The 25,100-nt window shown below is 36.0% G+C and overlaps 1 protein-coding gene across 1 annotated transcript in view; it reads left to right on the top strand.

The window, feature by feature from the left end:
- The first annotated feature begins 302 nt into the window (after positions 1-302).
- The window catches only part of LOC123534416 (carbonic anhydrase-like), a 38,404-nt gene continuing 13,606 nt past the window's right edge, over positions 303-25,100 (top strand). Inside the window, exon 1 of the mRNA XM_053519964.1 lies at positions 303-962. Within this exon, the coding sequence (XP_053375939.1) occupies positions 893-962 (70 nt within the window). The 5' untranslated portion in view covers positions 303-892. The remainder of the gene's footprint in view (positions 963-25,100) is intronic.

The raw sequence follows: 25,100 nt of genomic DNA on the forward strand, positions 1-25,100 counted from the left end.
GGGAGGTAATGAAAACCAATAGATTCAATAATACATGTACTTTCTTTTAATTGAACTTTGACAAATATTTGAGAAAATACAATTATCGTGGATACGGTTTAACAAAAAATGTATTTCATGGTCGTAAGAAAATGCGACAGCCACATTATAAACAATATAAACAAAGGAACTACATCACTTTCTCAGTAATTGTTTAAGTTTTTTGAAGCACGCTCACGCGAGTCTGCTACGAAATATTATCTATCCAGACCCTATCAGAACTGGTACTTGTGATCTTGGAAATGAGAGGTCTCAGTTTCTATGTATACATCGCCGAACGCTTAATATTAGCTGCTTTAACCGCATGCGTAGTTACACACATTAAATATCTTCAAACGCTAAAGAAAAAAGTGCAGAAGTAAAGATCATTTGATCACGCGAATTCCCTGCTACAGGACTGCGCTTCATGTCGTTCGGGGACAAGATTCTACCGCTATTTACGTTTGCCTATATCACTCCATTTGTAATTCATTTTAACAATATAGGATCAGCAGCTGTACGCACTTCTCATTCTACTGGATATTTATCAACCACAACGATCGAGTAGTGTCACAGTGTGACATTGGACAGTTTTTAGTCTCTTTTTTTTTGCCTGAAATAAAAAGAAATAATAATAACAAAAAAAAAAAACAAAAAAAAAACGAAATAATTAGAGATAGGGAATACAATAAAACAAACCAACAATATTTCATTTAAAAAAAAAATACTGGAACTGTAAAATCAATAGAGAGAAAAGTGATTTTTAATGATCATTTAGTTATAAAACTATTTATATTTGAAGACTTTAAATAAAAATTTATTGACGTCTGCAAGCACGTTAAATTGACAGAAATCCTTTTTGAAAAAAGAAGAAATGGAACGCTTGGTTGCTGTCGTCTGTGTTTTGTTGGCTGCGTTTGTTTCAGAAGTATTCTCCAGTGCAGGTAAGAATTTTATGTGTGGTTTTAGGATATTATACAATTGTATATGAATATCATTGCACTGACACAATAATTGCTTCGCCTTATTATTTTTTTTCGCGAAAAAAAATCGAATGATCTTTTAGAACTTTAATAACCAGTTTGAAGGTGTGCACCCCGGAAGATCACCGGCGACTGTCTTTGTTTACATATCACTGGAAGTTTCTTTCAACGTTTAAAAGCCCGGGTTGTATGCTTATTTTAGGAAGGAATAACGCGGAGGGAAGGGGTATAGCTCGTTTTCACCTACTTTTTCACTGCGGATTTACATTTATCCACGACTAATTATATATTAAGTCGTTAATATACGTTTGTACATTTAACGCAACATACCTGACGATATATTGCAAAAAATTGGATGATAATATTTAACTTACTGTGCAGATACATCTTTTATTTCAAAATAAATGGGATTGATGTGCAGCGCAGATAAAATATACAATGTGTGTTAAGAATGGCGTTTAATTTCGCTTCGTTTACTGTATAAAAACACCTTAATTTCGTCATGAAATATGTATAATAAGACAGCAGACGTAGAGAGTTTATCTTGTCTGCTTTTTAAAGTTTTGCATTTCTGTGTGAAAGTTAAGTACATAATATATGAGCCGCGCCATGAGAAAACCAACATAGTGGCTTTGCGACCAGCATGGATCCAGACCAGCCTGCGCATCCCCGCAGTCTGGTCAGGATCCATGCTGTTCGCTTTCAAAGTCTTTTGTAATCAGAGAAACCGTTAGCGAACAGGATGGATCCTAACCAGACTGCGCGGATGCGCAGGCTGGTCTGGATCCATGCTGGTCGCTAAGCCGCTATGTAGGACCACATTTGTAATAGATCGCATTTGTAACAGGTGTTACAAATGCGATCGCATATGTAACAGGTGTTACAAATGAGATCGCATATGTAACAGAAATCAAGCACATTTGTAACAATTTTTGAGACAAATGTGATCGATGCCGATTTTTGATGTGACATCTGATAACATTTGTCACATGTCATTTTCAATCGGAAAAATGAACAAAAAAGTGCATTTTAACATCTGAAACTCATTTGTAACATGTTTTAGCTCACTTGTACGAAGTGACAAAGTGAGCAATTGTGATCATTCTTTGTACGTCGTCCGTCGTACGACCGTCCGTCCGTTCACATTTTTCTTGTGAATACGATAGAGACAACATTTATTATTTGATTTTGACAAAACTTGCACAGAACGTGTTTAGATCTATGATATCTCGATTCATTTCAAAAACCAGCCATATCACCTTATTCATCTTGCAGTTATTGCCCCAGAGATGGCAATAATTAGTGATTTTAGCCTTGTGAACGCGATAGAGACCACATTTTTTATTTATTTTTACTAAACTTGCACACAACTTATATATCTATAAGATCTCGGTTCCTTTCAAAAACAACCGTATTGCACCATTTTACCTGGAGTTACGGCCCCTGAATTGGCCAAAAAATGCTGATTTTATCATTGTCAACACAGTGGAGATTACATTTATTATTTGATTTTTATTAAACTTATAAAGGATCTCACTTCCTTTAAAAATAACCATATCGCGCCATTTGTCTCGGAGTAATGGCTGAAATGGCAAAATTTGCTTATTTTAGTCTTGTAGTCTTGTGAACACAATAGAGACAATATCTATTATTTCATTTTGACCAAACTTGTCTAGAAGTTATATATCTATAACATCTCGATCCCTTGCGAAAACCAGCTATATAGCACCATTTGTCCTGGAGTTATGGCCCCTAAAATGACAAAATTTGCTGACTTTAGCATTGTAAACATGACATAGATCACATTTATTATTTGATTTTGACCAAACTTGCATAGAAATTATATATCATTAAGATCTTGCTTTTTTCCTCGAAGAGTAGCCACATCACGCTATTTGTCTTAGAGTTATGGCCCTTGAAATGGCAACAATCACAGATTTAATAACATGTATAGTGTAGTATTACTCATGTTAGCGATAGTGGGCCATGACGACCATCTTGTTGATTAGAGGGATATTTCCGGTCAGGTTAATATCTTGGCACTGGTTTGTTATCTGGCAATTAAATTTGGAAAGAATACCGTTATCATGAATGGTCTGTTCATAGTAGCGTGGTACATGCGCGGATCCAGCCAAATTTGTCAGAGGGGGTCCGATCGAACTTTGAAAAAACATGTGTCTTTTTACACTAAATAATTTAATGTTCTCTGTGGATGCTAGCCATTTACAAGTACAGGGTTGTCAATAAGTTTTTGTTGAACAGGCTGAAATTGAAAATAAGCCGCCCTGGTAGGGAGGTCCGGGGGCATGCCCCCTGAAAAATTTTGAAATTCAGCGCTTAATTTCCTGCATTCTTGGCCATTTTTTTTTCCACTGCAATTTTACATACATTTTATACCCTTTATTTTCACATTTTTTTTAGCTTAGCTCTTAAATTTGGGGGAAAAAAAATGATAAAATTAAGTTTTCTTACAGGTAAAAATCTTAGTTTCTTTGAGATAATTAACACAAATATGGATTATGTCGGGGTCGTATGTATCAGCAGCCACATACACTTTCCTATAATGTTGCCTTTTCGAAAAAAACATTTTCTTTCATTTTTCTCTTCTTTGCTTTCTTTAGGATTTTCCAGAGGGTGTCTGGACCCCCGGACCCCCCTCTGGATCCGCGCATGTGGTACAACATGTACATGTCACTTATAAATTTCTCATATTATATCGGTTTTGGTTTGTAAGATTTCAATTTTACTGAATGCATGAATATATGAATATATATGATTAAAGGGGAAGATGTACACCACATGCAATCCCTTTCAATTTTTATAGGTTGTATCGCTTCAACACCAAATAAAATGCACTAAAAACAAGATCAATGCAGTCTCAACATAGAAAGTCTTGTAAAAGCTTGTTTTCTTAGAACACCGGGTATATATTCATTTATGTATACTTTTAAATAGTGACTAGCTTGACTATTCGAAGACTGCTCATGGCTATTGTTCTAATCCTAATGTGGTCGGCGTGCGCGGGTTCGCTGCAAGATAGGTTTTTCGTTTTCGTTTAGTTTATCTTTGGCAATTCGCATTGCTTTGAATTTAAACAAAAAAAAAAAAAAAAAAAAAAAAAAAAAATAAACAAAAAAAAAAAAAAAAAAAAAAAACAAAAAAAAACAAACTTATACTGACGTTTTGATATCCTATTCAAAACCCCGACGTGAACTTTATTGGGTTATATTTACTAAGAAAGTTTTCTTGCCTGGCCTGGTGTCTGCATTCGTATGGAAACACTTATTTTGTATCTCTATAGGAGCGGCACAAGTAACTCCATCGGTGAGGGTGGTGCAGTGGATAGTTTTGCAGATTACGAAACCGGCGGAGCCTGTTGAATTCCCAGTCAGGGCCGGAATTTCCAGAGATATTGTGTCTCTCATCCACCCAGTTAAGACTTTACGTGTATCGGTGCGTTTTACCAGACCCGTAAACGATTGAATGAGTGTAAACTCGTATATGAGCCAGGGTATAATTTCAATTAATATTTATGGGAGGAAATAACCATCGACTAGAGTGTCGAGGGATACACGTTCGAGACCGGGTGATAACTACTCGTATCTGTTGCGATTTTCGCCTATCGGTGCTATTTCAAGCTGGGAAGTTGTCAGTTACTTACATAAAGATATTGTTGTACTGATTTTTATATTTTTGACATTTTTATCATCATCATCATAATCATTATAATCTTGGGATGGTCCGTTGTAGGATCAATGGTACGATTAACTGCCCTAAACTGTATTACCTAAATACTGTTGAAAACAGGCGCTCTAAATCCAACAAACAAACATAATATTCATCAAAACCATTCTACAGAGTGCCAAAATTTGAGTCATTTGCAGTAATAGGTGTAATATGATCGATTGTCAATAAATGGTGGTTATTTGTACCAAGCTATTTGGATATCTCACTAAAGCGTGTTATGATCCGGACACAAACGTATATATTACAGCAAAATAACAAAACAAATCTAAGTTCAAAGCTGTGACCATGATCTTGGATATAGCAACATGGATCATAATCGAAACAAACTTTCTATCCGTGCTGATCATTTGTACCAAATAATTTGAAAATCTGACAATGCATGGGCACGTTATACCAAGGATAACTGACGCCGCTATTTCACGGCGGGATTATTATAAACGAAGGCCTATTTCCTTAGAAGCGAGTTCAGTGTGGTGACGGTAATTAAAAACTATGGTGTATTTTCTTAAAATCTCATAGACATTAGTTCGCAGCATGCACAAGGTCGGGCCTTCCTAGACTTAAGGCTAACGACTCCGTCCATGACAAATTGTATATAATTTGTCCCAGGACATAGCAACTTCCTGTTTGTCACCCAACTTGAGACAGCTCTGGATAACGAAAGAAGATATCTACAAACGTATGCCACCACCGGGTTCGAACTAGTGGCCTGAGCATGTGGGTCTACATTTCAGCTATTCGAGGTAACAGTAGAAGTAGCTGAAGTTGTAATCATATTATAGTGGTAGCGGCAGTGGATGCAGAAATGATAATAAAAATTGAGCCAAGTCACGGGAAAATTGGCATTCGGACATTTTTGTGAATTTCCGGAAACTCTATATTAAGGCTGACCTGGCATTTATGCATCTGATTTAGGTAGAATAAGTCTTCTTTGAAATAACAGAGAGCGGCGTGGGCTATGGTCTGACTGCGCGGATGCACAGGCTGATCTGGGCCCACACTGGTTGCAAAGGCTCGAAGATTCCCGAAGGCCCATTTTCTCGTGATGCGGCTCAAATAATTTTATGATGTTTTTGACGTCGACGACGGGGATGCTAACTTGTGATGGTGCTTATGGCAGTCATTTAATGATGTTGCGATGACAACCAACTGATTAAACATTTGCAGTATAAAACTCAACATGATACATATGTGCTTCTCATGTCAACCCCCATGTTGGACAAACACATTCGTAACACATTTTACCTGTTACGAATGCGATCGCATACGTACGAAATCTGTTACAAATGCGATCTGTTACGAATGTGGTCCTACACGCTATGTTGGTTTTCTCATGGCGTGGCTCATATATTGAAGTTAAGAATATTTTTTCTAAATGTAAATCAAACTTCATATCCTGTGTACGTAATTTCTCTCTTGAATTTAAAATTCTTTTATATTTTGAAGCTTTTATGATATCAATATGTTTTAGGTTCTATAATACGATACCCTATTATTCATACCTGTAAAATTTTAAAGGTAAGAAAATATTCTTTACAAATACAGATCCGTGTTTAAGACGCGCGTGACCGTCCATTCATTGTGCCCATAATGATAATAATAATAACAATAATAATAATAAAACAAGTAAAAAGGCTATTAACAACAAATATGAGTTCATAAATGAGTGCCCTTAAATAAAAAAAACACAAAAACACACTTCGAGGGGCTGAATGATTTTGATATAACAAGTGGGTGCATACACAGTGAACAATTTAGAGTTGAAAATACACCAAAACTACTTTTGGATCAACATTCTCATATTCTAATGGGGAAAAAAATTGAAAAGAACGTTTTTTCTTCTACATAAAATTGCAAATTTATCATTGCACATCAGTATATTCAGGGATCAGTTTCTTTTGCATTTGTTAGCACATATACTAGTATGTATATATATATGTTTCAGTACGAAACCAGTAAGTCGTGTAAGTTTAAATACATAAAAATATTTGATATATGTGAAAATTCGTCTTTATCGCCAGTTGCCTGCAACAGTACAAATGCTTACGTTAGAAGTACTCTTAAATGCCAAGATTTATTTGCTGTATGTATCTAATCTTACACAATATTTCATTTGAATGTGAATGTAAACTCTGGCAGTGCAATCTGTTCTGCAGTTTTAATAGCGTATCTGCATTTCAACAAGGTAACAGTAAATGAATGTTGACGCGAACAAAATTCTTGCATAAAAACTAATTTTTTTCTAACTGGAACCTCCCATGTTGATGAAACTGCTTCTCTGAGATAAGAATATTGAAGGAATGTGACAGTTACAGAACGGAAGATAATTTTTTTTTCTGGTCTGGTGCCATTGGCACAAACAAGGCATTTCACGTACTGTTAACACGAGATTTTCATTTTTGAAAAATGCTTTTTCCAGGGACGGACAAATATCCTTCTGCGGATGGTAATCTAATATCTGTGTCTTGTCTTTTTCTTTCATAATGTCTCTGTTTAAACCCTTTTAGCTCACTTGTCACGTAGTGACAAGGTGAGCTTTTGTGATTGTCCGTCGTCCGTTCACAATTTTTGTGAACACGATAGAGACCACATTTTGCAATCAATTTTAATCATACTTGCACACAACTTGTATTGGCATAAGAACTCGTTTCCTTTAGAAAACTGGACAGATTTCATCATGGGTTCCAGAGTTATGGCTCCTCAAAGGGTTAAAATTAAATATTTTGGCTTACGAACACGATAGAGACCACATTTTACACTCAAATTTAAGGTAACTTGCACATAACTTGTACTGGTTAAATATCTCGGTTCATCTTGAAAACTGGCCAGATCCATGATCAACAATTCGGTAAAATTTGCCAATCACGGGTTGTAGAGTTAGAGCCTCTTAAAGGGCCAAAAATTGCTACTTTGTCTTTTGCAGCCACGTAGAGACTTCGTTTATGGTTTGATTTGATACAAACTTGAAATATATCTTTATCAACAATAGTTCTTGGATTCCATGATGAATAGGTGAGCATGATCCAATCATAGGTTCCGTAATTACGGCCCCTGATTGACGTCAGAAAGAGTCAAAATTTGTTAATTTTGTTAGATATCCATAACCGGGGACCAGAAATCAACAACACAACCAAAAGCATGTGATGCAGATTTTTTAAACATCGGTTTTATTTCTCGTTAGTTTAAACATTACATTATACATAATTCTGCACATAACTTAAAAAATTGGTAAACAAGAACACAATTACCGCTGTTGTATAACGCAAGTCTACCACAGATACCTAAAACGTACCAAGAAAATGAGGGTCCTGATACTGCAGCATCGTACGCGCAGGACTACCAGGACTTGTTAAATTTTCTTGAATCTATAGTTTTTTAGCCCACCATCATCAGATGGTGGGCTATTCAAATCACTCTGCGTCCGTGGTCCGTCGTCCTTCCGTCCGTTAACAATTTCTCGTTATCGCATCTCCTCAGAAACTGCCAGGGGGATTTTGACCAAACTTTGTCAGAATGATGTATTGGTACCCTAGTTGTGTCCCCCTGAAAATCAGACTGGTTCAACAATTTTTTAGTGAGTTATGGCCCTTTGTTTATTTCTATAATTTACATAGATTTATATAGGGAAAAACTTTGAAAATCTTCTTGTCCAAAACCACAGAGCCTAGGGCTTTGATATTTGGTATGAAGCATCATCTAGTGGTCCTCTAGCAAGATGATTCAAATTATTTCCCTGGGGTCTAATATGGCCCCGCCCCGGGGGTCACATGGTTTATATAGACTTATATAGGGAAAAGCTTTGAAAAACTCCTTGTTCAAAACCACAGGGCCTAGCTAGGACTTTGATATTTAGTATGTGACATCATCTAGTGGTCTTCTACTAAGATTGTTCAAATTATCCCCCTAGGGTCAAATATGGCCCCGCCCCGGGGGTCACATGGTTTACATAGACTTATATAGGGAAAAACTTTGAAAATCTTCTTGTCCAAACCACAAAGCCTAGGGCTTTGGCATTTGTAATGTAGCATCATCTAGTGGTTCTTTACCAAGTTTGTTCAAATTATCCCCCTAGGGTCAAATATGGTCCCTCCCTGGGGGTCACATGGTTCATATAGACTTATATAGGGAAAAGCTTTTAAAATCTTCTTGTCAATAACCTACAACATTCAAATTTGGACCACATGTATGGTTTTGAGTGGCAAGATGAACCTTGACATGAGTTGGCCTTGATTTTGACCTAGTGACCTACTTTCACATTTTTGAAGGTACAGGCTTCAAATTTGGACCACATGCATAGTTCTGTGTTCCGAAATAAAATTTGACCTTGATTTTGACCTAGTGACCTACTTTCACATTTCTCGAGCTACAGCTTTCAAATTTGGACCACTTGCATAGTTTGTATACCGAAATGAACTTTGACCTTAAGATTGACCTAGTGACCTACTTTCACATTTCTGTAGCTACAGGCTTCAAATTTAGACCACATGCATAGGATTGTGTAGCGAAACAAACTTTGACCTTGACATTGATCTAGTGACCTACTTTCACAATTTTGAAGGTACAGGCTTTAAATTTGGACCACATGCATAGGATTGTGTACCGAAACAAACTTTGACCTTGACATTGACCTAGTGACCAACTTTCACATTTTTGAAGGTACAGGCTTTAAATTTGGACCACATGCATAGATTTGTGTTCTGAAGTGTAATTTGACCTTGATTTTGACCTAGTGACCTACTTTCACATTTCTCAAGCTGCAGTCTTCAAATTTGGACCACTTGCATAGTTCTGTGTACCGAAATAAACTTTGACCTTAAGATTGACCTAGTGACCTACTTTCAAATTTCTCAAACTACAGCCTTCAAACTTGATGCACATGCATAGTTTTATATACAAAGAACTTTGTCCTTGAAATTGATCTAGTGACCTACTTTCACATTTCTCAAGCTACAGCTTTCGAATTTGGACCACATGCACAGTGTTGTGTACGGAAATGAAATTTGACCTTGAGCTAGTCAATAAGTCTTGAAATTTGGAACACTCAAAAATGGCACATTGGTGGGCGCCAAGATCACTCTGTGATCTCTTGTTTTCTTAGTTTTTTTTTACAGGATTTAAACACATCAGGACCATTGAATTGATTTAAAATAAAGACAATTTTGTTTTTACATCCATAGCTACACGATCAAATAAGGACAAAAGAGTGTTACATTGTTTAATATGCAAGTATTTGCTGCCAAACTCTGTAGTGTGAATGGCTATTTGATAAAATGATGCTTACTAGATAAAGCTTTAAAACCAGTACAATTCAGAAAAAATCCCCCAAAAATGACAAGCATTTTTCATTCTCTCCGGTTGTCTTCATATGGATACTTTAAAGACATTGAACAAAATGCTTAAATTCAAAATACGTTGAAAAGATGAAAGTTGAAACTTTGATGCAGTTTCTTACCATTTGAAACGTTTTTATAGTATACATATATTATGCAACGATATAACAAATGCCTTTTTTATTTTTTCTGTCATGTAAGCAAAAAACAAAAAAAAAACAGAAACAAAAAAAAAAACCAGAAAAAAGAAGGTATTTTCCTAGAATATTTGCAGTGAACTGGAATTCGGTCTGTAAAAAACACCAGACAGCTTGTTACAGTTGGTTGCAGATGAATTATGTAATTACGATAAGATGAGGCTTGGAAGCATACGAAACGCGATAACAGCAGACCCTGTTTATGAGATGTAATGAAATGCGAAAAGCACCCGAGCAGGTGTTTTTTTTCGATTTTTTTGTTAGGTCATGACTTATATATTCGTTTCACTGGAGGAATTGAATGTAAACATTCCTTTATTATTTATAATTTTCCCCCATTCTTCCAACTTCCTATATGCTGTTAATATACCACAGTCACATATACGGCGCGGATAGCTACGTTTAGCTACGGATAGAAACGTAGTAATTCGTACCGATCCGTACCTGAGCCGTACGAATTGGTACGGATTGATACGGGTTACTACTTTGAGGTACGGCTCAGGTACGGATCGATACGGATCAGTACGGATTACTACGTTTCTATCCGTGGCTAGATGTATCTCTCCGCGCCGTATGTGTGACTGGGGTATATACCAAGTTGCATCAACTTATTATCATATCTTAATGCATGATCCATTATTATATTTTACATATTCTTTATACCGTAACAGCAGCCAGGCAAACGGATGACTGACAACACAAGATCCCCGCGCGTGCGTGAATGAGTATATGAGCCGTGCCATGAGAAAACCAACATAGTGGCTTTGCGACCGGCATGGATCCAGACCAGACTGTGCGGATGCGCAGGCTGGTATGGATCCATGCTGGTCGCAAACCCACTAAGTTGGTTTTCTCATGGCACGGCTCATATCTAGGTTTATTCACTGTCGCCACTTGTAACAATATTGACGACTACTCTTGAGAATTGTTTTTAATTATATAAGTTGGAGGACGGTACAAGATTCGAAAGGGGCACCAATTAACCCAACACTCTCCCTCTAACCCTCTACACACCACACACGAGACTCATCCGAAATTTTATTTCGTGGAGCGGGGACGATAACTCACGACACATGACTTCTTAGTCCGTCGTAAAGCGCCTGCTCTTCGAGCTAAACAGGTGTCTCAATGCTGGTGCAGAGGATAGAATGAAAAATGTCGAGGCAGTTATCCCCATTTAGTCATTTTCCCGCGCTCTTTGAGCGTCGACCACACATAAACGTTATTCAGCTTGAATTAGATTTGTTTCAATTTTGCTGGTCACGCCGACTAGTTCGTTATCTAATGTTATATAATGTAATTAATTGTGTTTGTTTTATAAAATGCACTAATAAGTTGCTAACGTAATAGAAACGCCGTTGAAACCTTCTTCCACTTTGTTGTAATATAAACAAGTATAGAAAGTGGCTCGCTTAGCTCTTGTTATGAGAGGGCAGGGATGGAGCTCAAAGTGATGCCGTTGAAAAAGAGTCTATGAACGTTTATTGTACTACCTCAATATTAGAGAAGCGTCCACATAGTCCCGATAAATTCTGTGGTCTGAATCATATTGGTCCCCCGTAATATTTCCAGTGTTAAAGTTTTAAGGCAGTGAATTACCGGCCGGCAGGCAATTAAGCATTTTAGGTATTAGGGGAGGAGCTTTACTACCTATGAGAGAATCAGCAGACGACTGTTATGTTTTCAGCTTTGTTTTTTTCTTGTACCAGAATGAAAATGCATTTTTTCTAAATAATGTTTTCTACATGTATAGTGTAGTTATTGCCTCATATTCTTTTGTTTCCTTGCTGTCACAAGTCCCATTTACATCATCAAGATACTGCAAAAACATTGCATTGTGTTATTTACCTAAGTGAATGTAAACTCCCCGTCTACAGAACTATGATAGACAGCAGAAAAGAATGTCCCTTAATTTTGAAAAAAATACCATTCAGCTGACAAATGGAGGGTAAGCAAAATGCTGTGCAAGTGATGGTGGAATAGGCTAAATTTATTAATTGTTTTCATGTTTAAATGTTTAAATTTATCTACAAAATAAAAATGACAAGTGCATTGTTGTTATGTGTATTGATATCAATAAATGAGAAAACAGCTGTTCAATTTAGTTCCATTTGTCAATTGAATGGCATTTATCAAAATTAAGGGACATTCTTTTCTGCAGTGTATCAGATTTAGAGTTACATTTACTTGAGTAAAGAACACAATGCAAGGTTTTGCAGTTACTTGGTAATGTAGGTGGGACTTATGACTGCAAGGAATGAAAGGAATATGAAGCAATAGCTACATTATACATGTAGAAAACCTTATTTGGAAAAAGACATATATTACATAAATCCAGTGTTTTATTCTGGTACAAGAAAAAACAAAACTGAAAATGTGAATGAATAAATGCTTTTAGATAATATCAAGCGGAGAAATTCAGATAACAGTCGTCTGCTTACTCTCTCATAGGTAGTAAAGCTCCCCCCTAATACCTAATATGTTTAATTGCCTGACTGAATCAACCCCCTGTTTACACTATCAGCGCTTGTTGATAGTGTTATATAAATACTCAAGTGCAGAAAGTTTATCAATCCGAAGCCAATGTCTGGGATATAGAGGCTTTAAAGATTTTACCCGGAATGTAAACATTCTAGATAAAATAATTTTTTTCGCCTTTGTGCTGATTATACATATCTTATATGTAGGATATAAAAACACCAGATGGTCTGACACAAATTGTTCAGTCTAGTGCAAAAAGGCGAACTGTTCTTATTTTATTCACATTGTTGACTTTTGTGAATTCTGTATGAAGTCATAACGAAAATGCAGTTGAAAAAGAAACAACAACGTTTTGCCATGTGGTAGTCGTGAAATGATATCTAAGCCTTAAAAGTTAATACCCGTAATGGCAATGTAATGACAATCGGCTATTTACGTTATTTTACGGAAGTGGCACTCGGAGAATACGGAATCCTACGGAAATTGCCGACTATCATTACAGGTACACTGCCTTAACAAAGCAAGACATTTCCCGATTCTGTATACCGTGCACGAGAGTTTTGGGGCGGTATTGGTATCATCTGATTCCATCTGCTTTTTTCTTCTCATATTACATAGAACTTAAACCGATCATTATTATGAGTTTTCAAAAGGAACTTCTCATGCCGCTTTAGATACATCACGCTACTCCACATGAATCACTCATGCCACTTTAGAATAAATATATCAAAGTTTTGATACTAGCTAGATCAATGTAATTTTATATGTGAATAGATGGCAATATTGAAATTATGCACAACACTTTGTTAAAATTCATGTTGTTATGGCATCAGAAATAGTCAAAATATAGTTTTCCCATATGGATCCTTTGACAAAAATTTATAGTGGCTAGATTAATGTAATTTGGTATGTGAATACATGGAAATATGGAGATTACTATAGGTTTACCCTCCATCTGTCTGTCTGTCCATCCGTCCGTGAGTCAGTTCTTCCGCATCTCCTCTGAAACTACTGAATGAATTTTGATGAAATTTTGCCACAACGATCTCCCAGTGCCTTAGTTGGCCCTAACTGAGAATGAGTTCACTAGGTCAAATGTCATGGTCACGGTGACCTTCAACTTAAATTTTTCTCACAATGTTTTTCTCGAAAATCACGATGTATATTTTTTTCAATTAAATATTTGTCGAAAATAGAAAAACATCGAGCATATTGAGAAAAGTTAAGTCGAAAAGTGAAAAACATCGAGCATATCGAGAAAAGTTAAGTTGAAAAGAGAAAAACATAGAGCATATCGAGAAAGGTTAAGTTGCATTACCTCAATACTTTAAATCTTTGTCAATAAATTTTATTGACATGTGTAAAACATCTTATCTAGGCGAGTAAAGACAAGTCGACTTAGCACAAAACATCTCACCAACTGTAGGCCCTAATAAGCTTCCGTAGTACACTATTCAAAATGAGTTGCTAAGGCGACGTTATATCTTTAGGTAAAGTACACTATATAAAATGAACTGCTAATGCAACATCTGATAAAGTAAATTTTCATTATTCACATTAGATAAAGTAGATTTACAGGTATACTATTCAAAATAAATTGCTCATGCCACGTTAGATTAAGTACGTGTGCACCGTTTTCAAAATGAATTGCTATTGCCACTTTAGATAAAGTACAATGTGCAGAACTAAAGTAAATGAAATTTAGAAAGGAGATCTGAGGTTACGGAGCCCGCATATCACAGAAACTGCCAAAAGACAAAATGAAATAGCAGGCACCATATCCACGGGGTAATTATACAGTACACAATGCTATGAAAGCAGGAGTATTGGAACCACCCATACCGAAAAGTTCAAGCTAAACTAAACTGTAGTCAATACCAGAAACACAACATAAAGTCGTGCTGAATGATCTGAAAAGAGCTTACCCTTACGCCACCGTGCCATTGTTCTTATATAGTACATGTAGATATTGTCAGGATACGGAAACGTCCGGAAATGTTGGCGAATATTGGTGACTGCAAGGTCAAAACTTACGGACAGTCTCGCATAAAAACTACTTTTTTTTTGCTGGATCTGCCTATGTATGAACGTAAGAACAATCTTTTGCAAACAAGATTCACGTGTTGTTATTACATGATTTTTATTTTGAAATGCTTTGCCAGGGATGTCTATGTATTTCTACCCATATGAACATCTGGTATCTGCATCTTGTATTTTTTCCATTATATAGCCTCTTTTTGTAGCTCAAAAGATGCAATCTAATCCATGGTAAGTTTTTCTGTATCCGCTACAAACCTTAAGCTGCCATTTCCCCTACAGTTAAAAATGTTTGTGAATAAACCTTATAAATCTATCAACAAACAATTATAAAATAGTCTGTAAAAGAAAATTGGCCATAAAACCAAACCGCCATATTTTATCTTTCCTATGTACTTCTTTGAATGTTGATAAAAAAAGTGAACTTGAAAAAATAGATAAATAAATACGCATGCAAAAAAGCAAATCGTGAAAAAGTTAGATAAGGAGAACAGATGTCATGATAATGGATTTCGAAGAATAGGTAAACATCATAAGAAATGGAATGATTTCTCTTATTTTCCGAAGGTAGATCTAAGGAGTAAAATGAGCTGCGCCATGAGAAAACCAACATATTGGCTTTGCGACCAGCATGGATCCGGACCAGCCTACGCATCCGCGCAGTCTGGTCAGGATCCATGCTGTTCGCTAACAGTTTCTCTAATTCCAATAGGCTTTGAAAGCGAACAGCATGGATCCTGACCAGACTGCTCGGATGCAGAGGCTGGTCTGGATCCATGCTGGTCGCAAAGCCACTGTGTTTGTTTTCTCATGACGCGGCTCAAATGTTATCCGACGAGGTATGGGATTCGAACCCTTGCGGGCAGAGCCCAATGGATTCACTCGGCCACCTCGTCTTAATTTTCTTCAGTTTCCTTATTTACTTATTTGAGCCGTGCCATGGGAAAACCAACATAGTGGCTTTGCGACCAGCATGGATCCAGACCAGCCTCTGCATCCGAGCAGTCTGGTCAGGATCCATGCTGTTCGCTTTCAAAGCCTATTGGAATTAGAGAAACTGTTAGCGAACAGCATGGATCCTGACCAGACTGCGCGGATGCAGTCCACTAACAGTTTCTCCAATTCCAATAGGCTTTAAAAGCGAACAGCATGGAGCCTGACCAGACTGCGCGGATGCGCAGGCTGGTCTGGATCCATGCTGGTCGCAAACCCACTATGTTGGTTTTCCCATGGCACGGCTCATTTATTTTCTAACACAATTTTCTTTAATAAAACAGGTGCACCACTTGTGCTTTATTCTGCAATATTCAAATGGCAATAATGTACACTTCAAAATGACACAAATTTAGATCTTTGTGATAACCTCCAGAAAAAATAGGCAATTAAACCTACACCCATCCCTCTTAAAATTAAGGGGATTTTGACAATATTTCCTTATATCAAACACATGCAATTGTGTACTTTAATTTATATAATTTGACCATGTTTCTATACAGATCTACCGTCGGGTGCAATGCCTTGTTTAGCAAATTGTTTTTCAAGAAATGAGCTTTAGGAGAAAAAACAGACCAAAGACGCTTACTTTCGTTTTGCTACACACTTGAACGACTAATTAATACGTATCAAACCTTGCTGCTACACACAACTGCTTCCTTTCCTCAAAATATGTCTTCTCACAAAATTTATGGATCTAGGTGCATCTGCTATTTATAGCTACATACTTATACACATTGACTTCTTTGTAATTAAAACCTTAATATTAATACACCTTGAACGAAGGTAACCCGACAATTAAAACAAAAGCCAACAACTGCTACCCCTGGCATTTTGCACAAACTATGATGCACTCCATATACATGTATATATTAAGATAATAATTGTCCATTTTAAGCCTACAACGCTTGTCGCCTTTGCATTGGTTGATAGTCAGGGGTCATGCGCAGGGGTCCTCCCATCAAAATGTATGCGGGTGGACTTTTTCTCTTTTTTTTTTTGCTAATGGGGAGTCATTTTTCAGCATTTTCTAACGATTTGAAAATACCGTGGCTTTAGCAAGGCATGTCAGCTTTTCATCAACGAAAACATAATTGAACTCGAAATGACACACCGTATTACCGGCGCCAGTGGTGGCAGATCATTGCCTTGATGACAGACATTAACTTCTGCGAGCGAGAAAAATTGCATATTTTATATTTTTTTTCTCTCAGGACAAGATATAGATTACCTATGCGAGCGTAGCGAGCGAGGAAAAAATGCATCTGGTATTATTGGATCTAACTCATTTTTTTCACAAAATTTTTAATATCGGACCAGAAAACAGATGATGAACATTCTACTTTTCTTTGCAACAACTTGACCTGCATTGCGACAAGATTTTCCTTTGAACAAACGATAACCAACCTCACAGAATCTTTTCGTTTCGGGTCTTTCGAAAAACACATTTCTGAAATGGTTGAATTTGAAAATTATCCAACTTTATCTAGGTAAAGAAAAAATGATTTAGTGTTTATTGGATATTTTCTACTATCAGGTTACCCTATTTCTGATGTATCTAAATCTAAATGACTACATTCCTTGATATGTGCTAAAAATGTGGATTTTTTTTCCAACAGATCAGTCGTCATTGCTTTCAACACTATCTTCACTATCTGTTACTGATAGAATGGTTCCAATATTTATATCCAATAACAGAGTAGAGAGATCATTACTTTAGATTGCGCATTCACCTATGTCTAATTCATAAGTATTTTCGGTTACACGTCATTCTTTTAATGGTGTGTCACATTTTCTTTGTTTGTTTGTTGTTGTATTATGGCCTGGTCATCACGATGTAATGCCCATTTGATCATCGGCAGTAACAAACACGTCGCCGTTCACAGGAACAATTTCGCATGCCTTTGTACGATATCCATGTCGCCCCATTTCCTCCCCTACATTTAAGATTGAATGTATTATGGCAGTCTGATAGGTGGTCAACAACATCTTTATTCAGATCGATGGCAGACTCAAAATAATAATAATAATAATAATAATAATAATAATAATAATAATAATAATAATACATATGTTCAGATATAGAGCATGCAATATTTGGAACAACGCTTGGGAATTAAAAAGCTGTTACTTCTAAATAGGAACCTCTAAGCTTTGAGGTCCTTGAATTAGAATTTACAACATATACCTTAAATATGTTGTTGTATGAACAAATGTCAAAGAAACACGTGTTCGGTTTGATACTTGTCTTTGTTTTTTTTAGGTGTAAATCATGCAGAAATATACTTTCAATCCAGAGTAAATGTAACAAATTAAAGTGACTACAAATCCATATAACAAGAATGTAGAAACAGAGAAATCAATGAAACAGCGATTTCGTATTTCTGTCAAATTGTTAGCCGTTCTGTAAGCGATTTTGTCATATAAGCACATTTCTGCCAATCAAGGCAGCAATTTGTATTTACCCGGACTAGTTTGGAAGCCAGGAACTTTTCAAAAAAAAAAAAAAAAAAAAAGACTTCTATAGTTTATATTTGGTGTTCATGCTCCTGAGGGATGAAAGTGTTCGTGTATAATCTAAACTTACTGGAGTTCGTTCACTCAAAAGATATTTTAAAGCGAAAACAAACATATTCATCTTCTGGATCAAAATTGTGTTATTTAACTCCTCATAATTATCTTAATAATTGGAAAATCGAGCCCAATACTACCTTATGATATTTCCAGTCAATGTACAACAGACTCATGAATACCAAAATGCCCTTGCATTTATTATACCATTATCACAACCAAATAACTAATCTACGTATTATTTTTCTATAAATTTTGGGGTCTATCACCCAGGCAGTGATCTGTCATCACTGGCGCCGGTAATACGGTGTGAATAAACACAAACCCCATAGGGGTCCGTAACGGAGCAAGGTACATAGAGATTTTCGGAACTTCATCAAGTCGCTCAAAAGGTCCTTTTTGATGTTGTCTTAAAGTGTCAGTATATGCCTCGGATGTAAGATATTTCCGTATTTGAGAGCTGCAGATCGTCTAATAAATGTTGATTCTACGGAAGCATGAAAAGGCCATCAGACGCTAATACGTTTTATTACGTTACAGGTGCGGAAAGGATATAGAACATATTGTAATTTATTTTTACCACTGTATACCCTTTATCAATACATGCTCATAAATAGTTAAGTTGTAACGCTAGATAAGTGTTTAGAAAATCGGGGTGGCGGAATGGATGGAGGCTAGCAGTTTATAAAATATCTAGACTAGCTGTATATTTATTTCGTAAGAAATTTTATATTCAGAAAAAATTCAAAACTCTTTTTTTTTGTTGCATTACTCATAAATAGCCAACGTCCGCGTGATGCAACGGATTATATGCAAATAATCTTGTGGTCAATACTGTAAATATGACTTAGAACAGCACAGACTATAGCATATACACAATTTCAAGACGTAGAAAATGATGAAGCTATTACATCAGATTCTCATTATCAAGTAAGAAGTAATAATAAAGCAAAGAATCATTCGAATATAAGTATTTACTACTTATATGAAGCAAAGTCTGACTGTTTTTATTGTAAATTCTTTCTTTTGAAAAACAAAACAAAAAAAAACAAACAAACAAAACAAAAAAAACAACAAAAAAAAACAAAAACAAAAAAAAAAAAACCAACAGAATTTACAGTCAAATGATTTAAACATTGTTTTGATTGCTTAAAGTTATTGTCTGCTATGTGCTTCATATTTGTACCTACGCAACCGTCTTTGACATTAACATTGCAACTTCCGTGAAATGTATGTTTACTAAATCATTTTTTCTTTATCTAGGTAAAGTTGGATAATTTTCACATTCAGCAATTTCAGAAATGTGTTTTTAGGAAACAATCGAGTTGATTATGATACACACACGCAGGTCTTGTGACAAATGTTTAGATTGAAATACAAATCTACTGATCTTTGTGAAGAATTGTTCATAATATATTTAACATAGAAAATGCATTAACAATGTAAATGACAATGCAGAAAACAAATCCGAAATGCTAATTTACGAACTTGTTCTTCTTTCTTCCCTCGATTTACTTTGATTCTGGGGGAAATAATTTATTTACGTTTCAGTATAGCGAACTAGGAAATGTAGCTCTATTGTTATAGAAATAATTGTTTATTCTTTCAAATTTTACTAGTTAAGGACTTTTCCCATAAAGTATTTTTGCAAAAAAAAAAAAAAAAACAGTATCAGCAATAGTGTACGTGTTTTTTAGAATTAGAGTAAAAATTAGGCCTATTATAATAGAAATTCAGCACTAGAATTATTACAAAGTGAAGAATGTACTAGGAAAATAGCATACTCATTTGGTATTGTCGCTACCCCCGTGCACATCAGTCTTTAATTGCTTCTCTCGACTCAACTTCTTTCAGGTTTGAAACAGCTGAATAATTGAGTATGCCACGCTAAGCGCCTGCGCACAATTATTTTCAACTTCCATTTTGTCCGTTTCAATTTACATGTTACATATATTGTCTTTTAATTGATGTTTCTTCCCTTCACCCATCCTTTCTATGCCTTTAATGTTTCCCGTGTTTACTTGCCATTCTTCCTTCCGCTCCATCTTGTATCCTAATATACCATTGTCCCGTCCCGAAAATACGTGCCTAAAATATCATTTCAAGTCAATCATTTATCTAAAAGTAAAACCCTGGATCTCTTGGAATTCGGGATTCCGAGTTTGTTTCAACTGTATATGAGCCGTGCCATGAGAAAACCAACATAGTGGGTTTGCGACCAGCATGGATCCAGACCAGCCTGCGCATCCGCGCAGTCTGGTCAGGATCCATGCTGTTCGCTAACGGTTTCTCTAATTGCTATAGGCTTTGAAAGCGGACAACATGGATCCTGACCAGGCTGCGCGGATGCGCAGGCTTGTCTGGATCCATGCTGGTCGCAAACCCACTATGTTGGTTTTCCCATGGCGCGGCTCATATCTTAATGGTTAGATAAAATAATTTCAAGTTAATGAATTTATAGTTGAAGGCGTGTACATATACATACAATAAAATTATCTTTATTGTACACCAGATGCACAAGCAGCATAGCGTTGCTGCTAGTATAGGGTAGGTGACTGAGAGAGAGAGAGAGAGAGACAGAGAGAGAGAGAGAGTTTCTGTCTTCCGACAGGTTTGGATTATGTAAAAGTATTCTAGTTTTTCTTGCTATCGTTTATGAAAGCATCGTTAATGTTTAATTTGAATGCATGACTTCCGCATCCGCATTTTGTCAGGTTTTTGCTAAATGCGTCTACCCACAATGTGCGAATGTGTCAGGTTTTATTAAATAATCACGAAAATAAACATTTTCCAGACAATATAAGCAACATATTATTTTAGCAGACGAAAATTCAAATTGCGTAAATTGCTTAAGTGTGTCGGTATCTGGATCTTGATACAGATTAAATTACACATCGGTATTCACGTTTAATGTACTATCAAGCGCAACATTTTTTTTACTCTGGATCCACCCAGGGAGAAAATCCGTGTGCAGATAAGGCAATTCACATGCTGTAAATACATGATTTTTATTTTTGAAATGCTTTCGCAGGGACGCATATGTATTTCTACGCAGATTGACATCTGGTATGTACGTCTTTTTTCTTCCAAAATAACATCTTCTTGTAGCATAAAAGATGCATATGTTTTGATGTATCAGTTACCAACGCAAAACGCACTGCCTCCACAATGTTCGTACTCGTTTCTTCCCTTGTTAGCTCACCTGAGCATGCTCAAGTGAGTTATTGTGATCATTCGATGTTCGGCGTCCGTCGTCTGTCGTCTGTGAACATTTAGCGTTTTTATGCGATACAGGCTGTATTTTTCAGCTGATCTTCATGAAATTTGGTCAGAATGATAACCTTGATAAAATCTAGGCCAAGTTCGAAAATGGGTCATCTGGGGTCAAAAACTAGGTCACTAGGTTAAATCAAAGAAAAACCTTGTGTATGCGATAAAGGCTTATTTTTCAACTGATCTTCATGAAATTTGGTCAGAATGATGACCTTGATAAAATCTAAATCAAGTTTGAAAATGGGTCATTTGGTTTCAAAAACTAGGTTAAAAAGTCAAATCAAAGAAAACCCTTGTGTATGCGATAGAGGCTGTATTTTGCAACTGATCTTCATGAAAATTTGACATAATAATTACCTTGATAAAATCTAGGCCAAGTTAGAAAATGGGTCATCTAGGGTCAAAAGCTAGGTCACTAGGTCAAATCAAAGAAAAACCTTGTGTATGCAATAGGGGCTGCATTTTACACCGGATCTTCATGAGAATGTTTGTCTGGATAAAGTCTAGGTCAAGTTTGAATATTGGTCATCTGGGGTAAAAAACTGGGTCACCCGGTCAAATTAAAGAAAAACCTTGTGTACGCTATAGGGGCTGCATTTTATACTGGATATTCATTAAATTTTGTCAGAATGATTGCCTTGGTGAAATCTATGTCAAATTAGAATATGTGTCATCTGTGGTCAAAAAGTAGGTCACTAGATCAAATAAAAAAAAAACCCTTGTGTATGCGATAGAGACTGTATTTTTCAATTGCTCTTCATGAAATTTGGTTAGAATGATAGCCTTGATGAAATTAAGGTCAAGTTTGAATATTGGTCGTCAGGAGTCCAAAACTAGGTCGCTAGGGCAAATCAAAGGAAAACGTTTTGTATGCAATAAAGGCTGTATTTTTCAATTGAGGTTCATGAACTTTGGTCAGATTGATTGCCTTGATCATATCTAGGTCAAGTTCGAATGTAGGTCAACTTGGCTCAAAAACTAGGTCACTAGGTTGAAGAAAATACAATTAGTGTTAACACTTAAGAGACCACATTTTTGGTCCAATCTTAATGGAAATTGGTCAGAATATTTGTTTCTATGAAAGCACTAGGTCAAACATACTTACACAGTTATGGCGTGTTTCTCAGGTGAGCGAAAACCGTGAATGTGTAAGAATCGCGCGTAAATCAGCGGAGACCGAAAATATCCATGCGTTATAATAATATTGGATGCGTTTGAAATAGGTGAAGGTCGGTAATATCCATGTGTTATGACAGCATTGAATGCGTCTGATATCGGTGGACGTCGAAGATATCCATGATGTAGAAGATATTCATGTATTATGCTAGCATTGGGTGTGTTTGAAATAAGTGAAGGTTTAAGATATGCATGCCGTCGATTAAAAAAGCAGACCCTGGTATCTGTCATTTTTTTCAGAACTCGAACACATTTTCAAATGTTGCAAAATGCTTATTTATAAAAAAATCTCAGTAAAATGATACACCGATGTACAGTTAATTGGAAGTATAATGTGTTAATTATTTTTTCTTAAAATGAGGACAGATAAGCCCAATTTTGCTTTGGCAGGATAAATTTGGTCAAATATCAGTATTTAGGTCTTCCGATGATAGGTTCTGGCTTGGGCAAAATGAAAATTGTTCTTCATCCCAGCCAACTATATCCTGGTGCACCAGTATATAGATGAATGAAGAGGGAAAATGTCGTACATACCAAAACAATATTTTGGTTTTAACAAAAGCAAAAATTGAGTACATTCGTATTCATTTTTTGTTTTGCTATGTATGAGTAAACATGGATACAATGGTACGGCAAATTGGCAATGCAGTTTGTTTATACAAATATAATACGATAACGACATACCAATGTAATTTGCCAGATGTTATTTGTTTGTAACAGAAGTCTAAAATAATCTGAAGATTTTAGACCAAAACATGTTATCCATTATCAGTTTAAAGTGATTATTACACTCAACCGGATATTTTTTTTCAAAAATCTTTTCGAATGATAAACATGAATTACCATTATATCTCATTTTTTGTGTCTGTTTCAATCTGCAGTCATAACAAATTATTGCAATCGGTAGTCATTATTATCCCTTAGCCTGCTGGCGGCAAGTGATTCTGCCTTTCCGACTAGTGCAGTCAAAGGTCAGTCTGCACTATTCGCCATCCAGTCAGTATCGTTTAGGTAAGCAATCCTTTTAACAGTTAATGGTATTGCCCAAATTGAAAGATGGACAAGTTCATTATAGAAATTTAGCAGGGTAGTTAAGTATTTCATATCAAACCTATTGCAATCAATAGATCTCATAGTCTATCACAATTACTTTTTCCTATACAACTTGGTCATTTCTAACTCCGAACATTTCATACAGTAACTATGATCTTTGTCACTACAAAGACACTTAGCTTGTTAATTTTAAGTACATGCAAAATGCACACTCAATTGAACGTTTTCTTGAAAACAATCAATTCTTAAAATATAATCATTTTCAAATAACAGAAGCAAATGTAAGCACATCTACAATGCTATTATTCAAATCCTTCTTTACGTTTCACTAACTTGCCTGCTTCAGTTACGTACATGAAAATTTGCTGTTACAAAGCACATGTTCAAATTTATTCGTTGTTTCTATCATTGTCACTTTTATGGAAGAATCCTTTTACATTCTGATTTGCTAGCAAACCTTTATAGTACTCATGGAATTTGGCAGGTTCAACACCTTGCATGCACAAAGCAATCAAGTCCTTATTCTTGGCGCTTGATATTGGCAATTTTGCTTTGTAAAAATATGATAGTTGTTTGTTTGACCGTTTAAAACTCATCAGCTTCACCCTCTAAAATCCCCCCGATTCGTAAATGTCATATTTAAAGTAGCACATCTCTAGTTCATCTTTAATGAATCGCATCCAGTTCATTCTGGTCCATTTTTTAAAGTTCTATGTGTCTTTGATTTGACTCTCTTGGAGTCTTTGAAATAATAATGCTTGTGTGTCACTACGTGGTAAGGTCGTGCCGTCGATATTACAGAGTCCCATTGGATTGGCAAGAAGATTTTTGTTTCCGGTTTTGCGAATTCAATAGCTGCATGCATGGAATCACACTCCAAATGCAAGGAAATTATGGTCAATTATTTTAAGTTAGGTATTGCTCTGACAGAATAGAGGAATCTGATTTCTGTTTTGTCATGTGCACGCATCTGAGTAAAGGATAAAATGTTCTGAATTTGAAAGATATAAATTCAATTCAAACATGTTGAATGTTTATTTTATCCACTTTTGACGTTGATTTCTGACCAAAGATAACACGTTTGCTTTTTTGGTCACCTGCACTATATATAGACCAGTTGTAACAACAAAGATATTCTACCTTGTAATGTTATTATCTTTGTGTTTTTGTTCTCTGGCGACTACCGTTATTCTTTCATGCTTTCATGTCTTCCCTGGATATTTCATCAAGTGTCTCATCTG

The sequence above is a fragment of the Mercenaria mercenaria genome, chromosome 12 (assembly GCF_021730395.1).
Source record: "Mercenaria mercenaria strain notata chromosome 12, MADL_Memer_1, whole genome shotgun sequence".
Classification (NCBI taxonomy): Eukaryota; Metazoa; Mollusca; class Bivalvia; order Venerida; family Veneridae; genus Mercenaria; species Mercenaria mercenaria.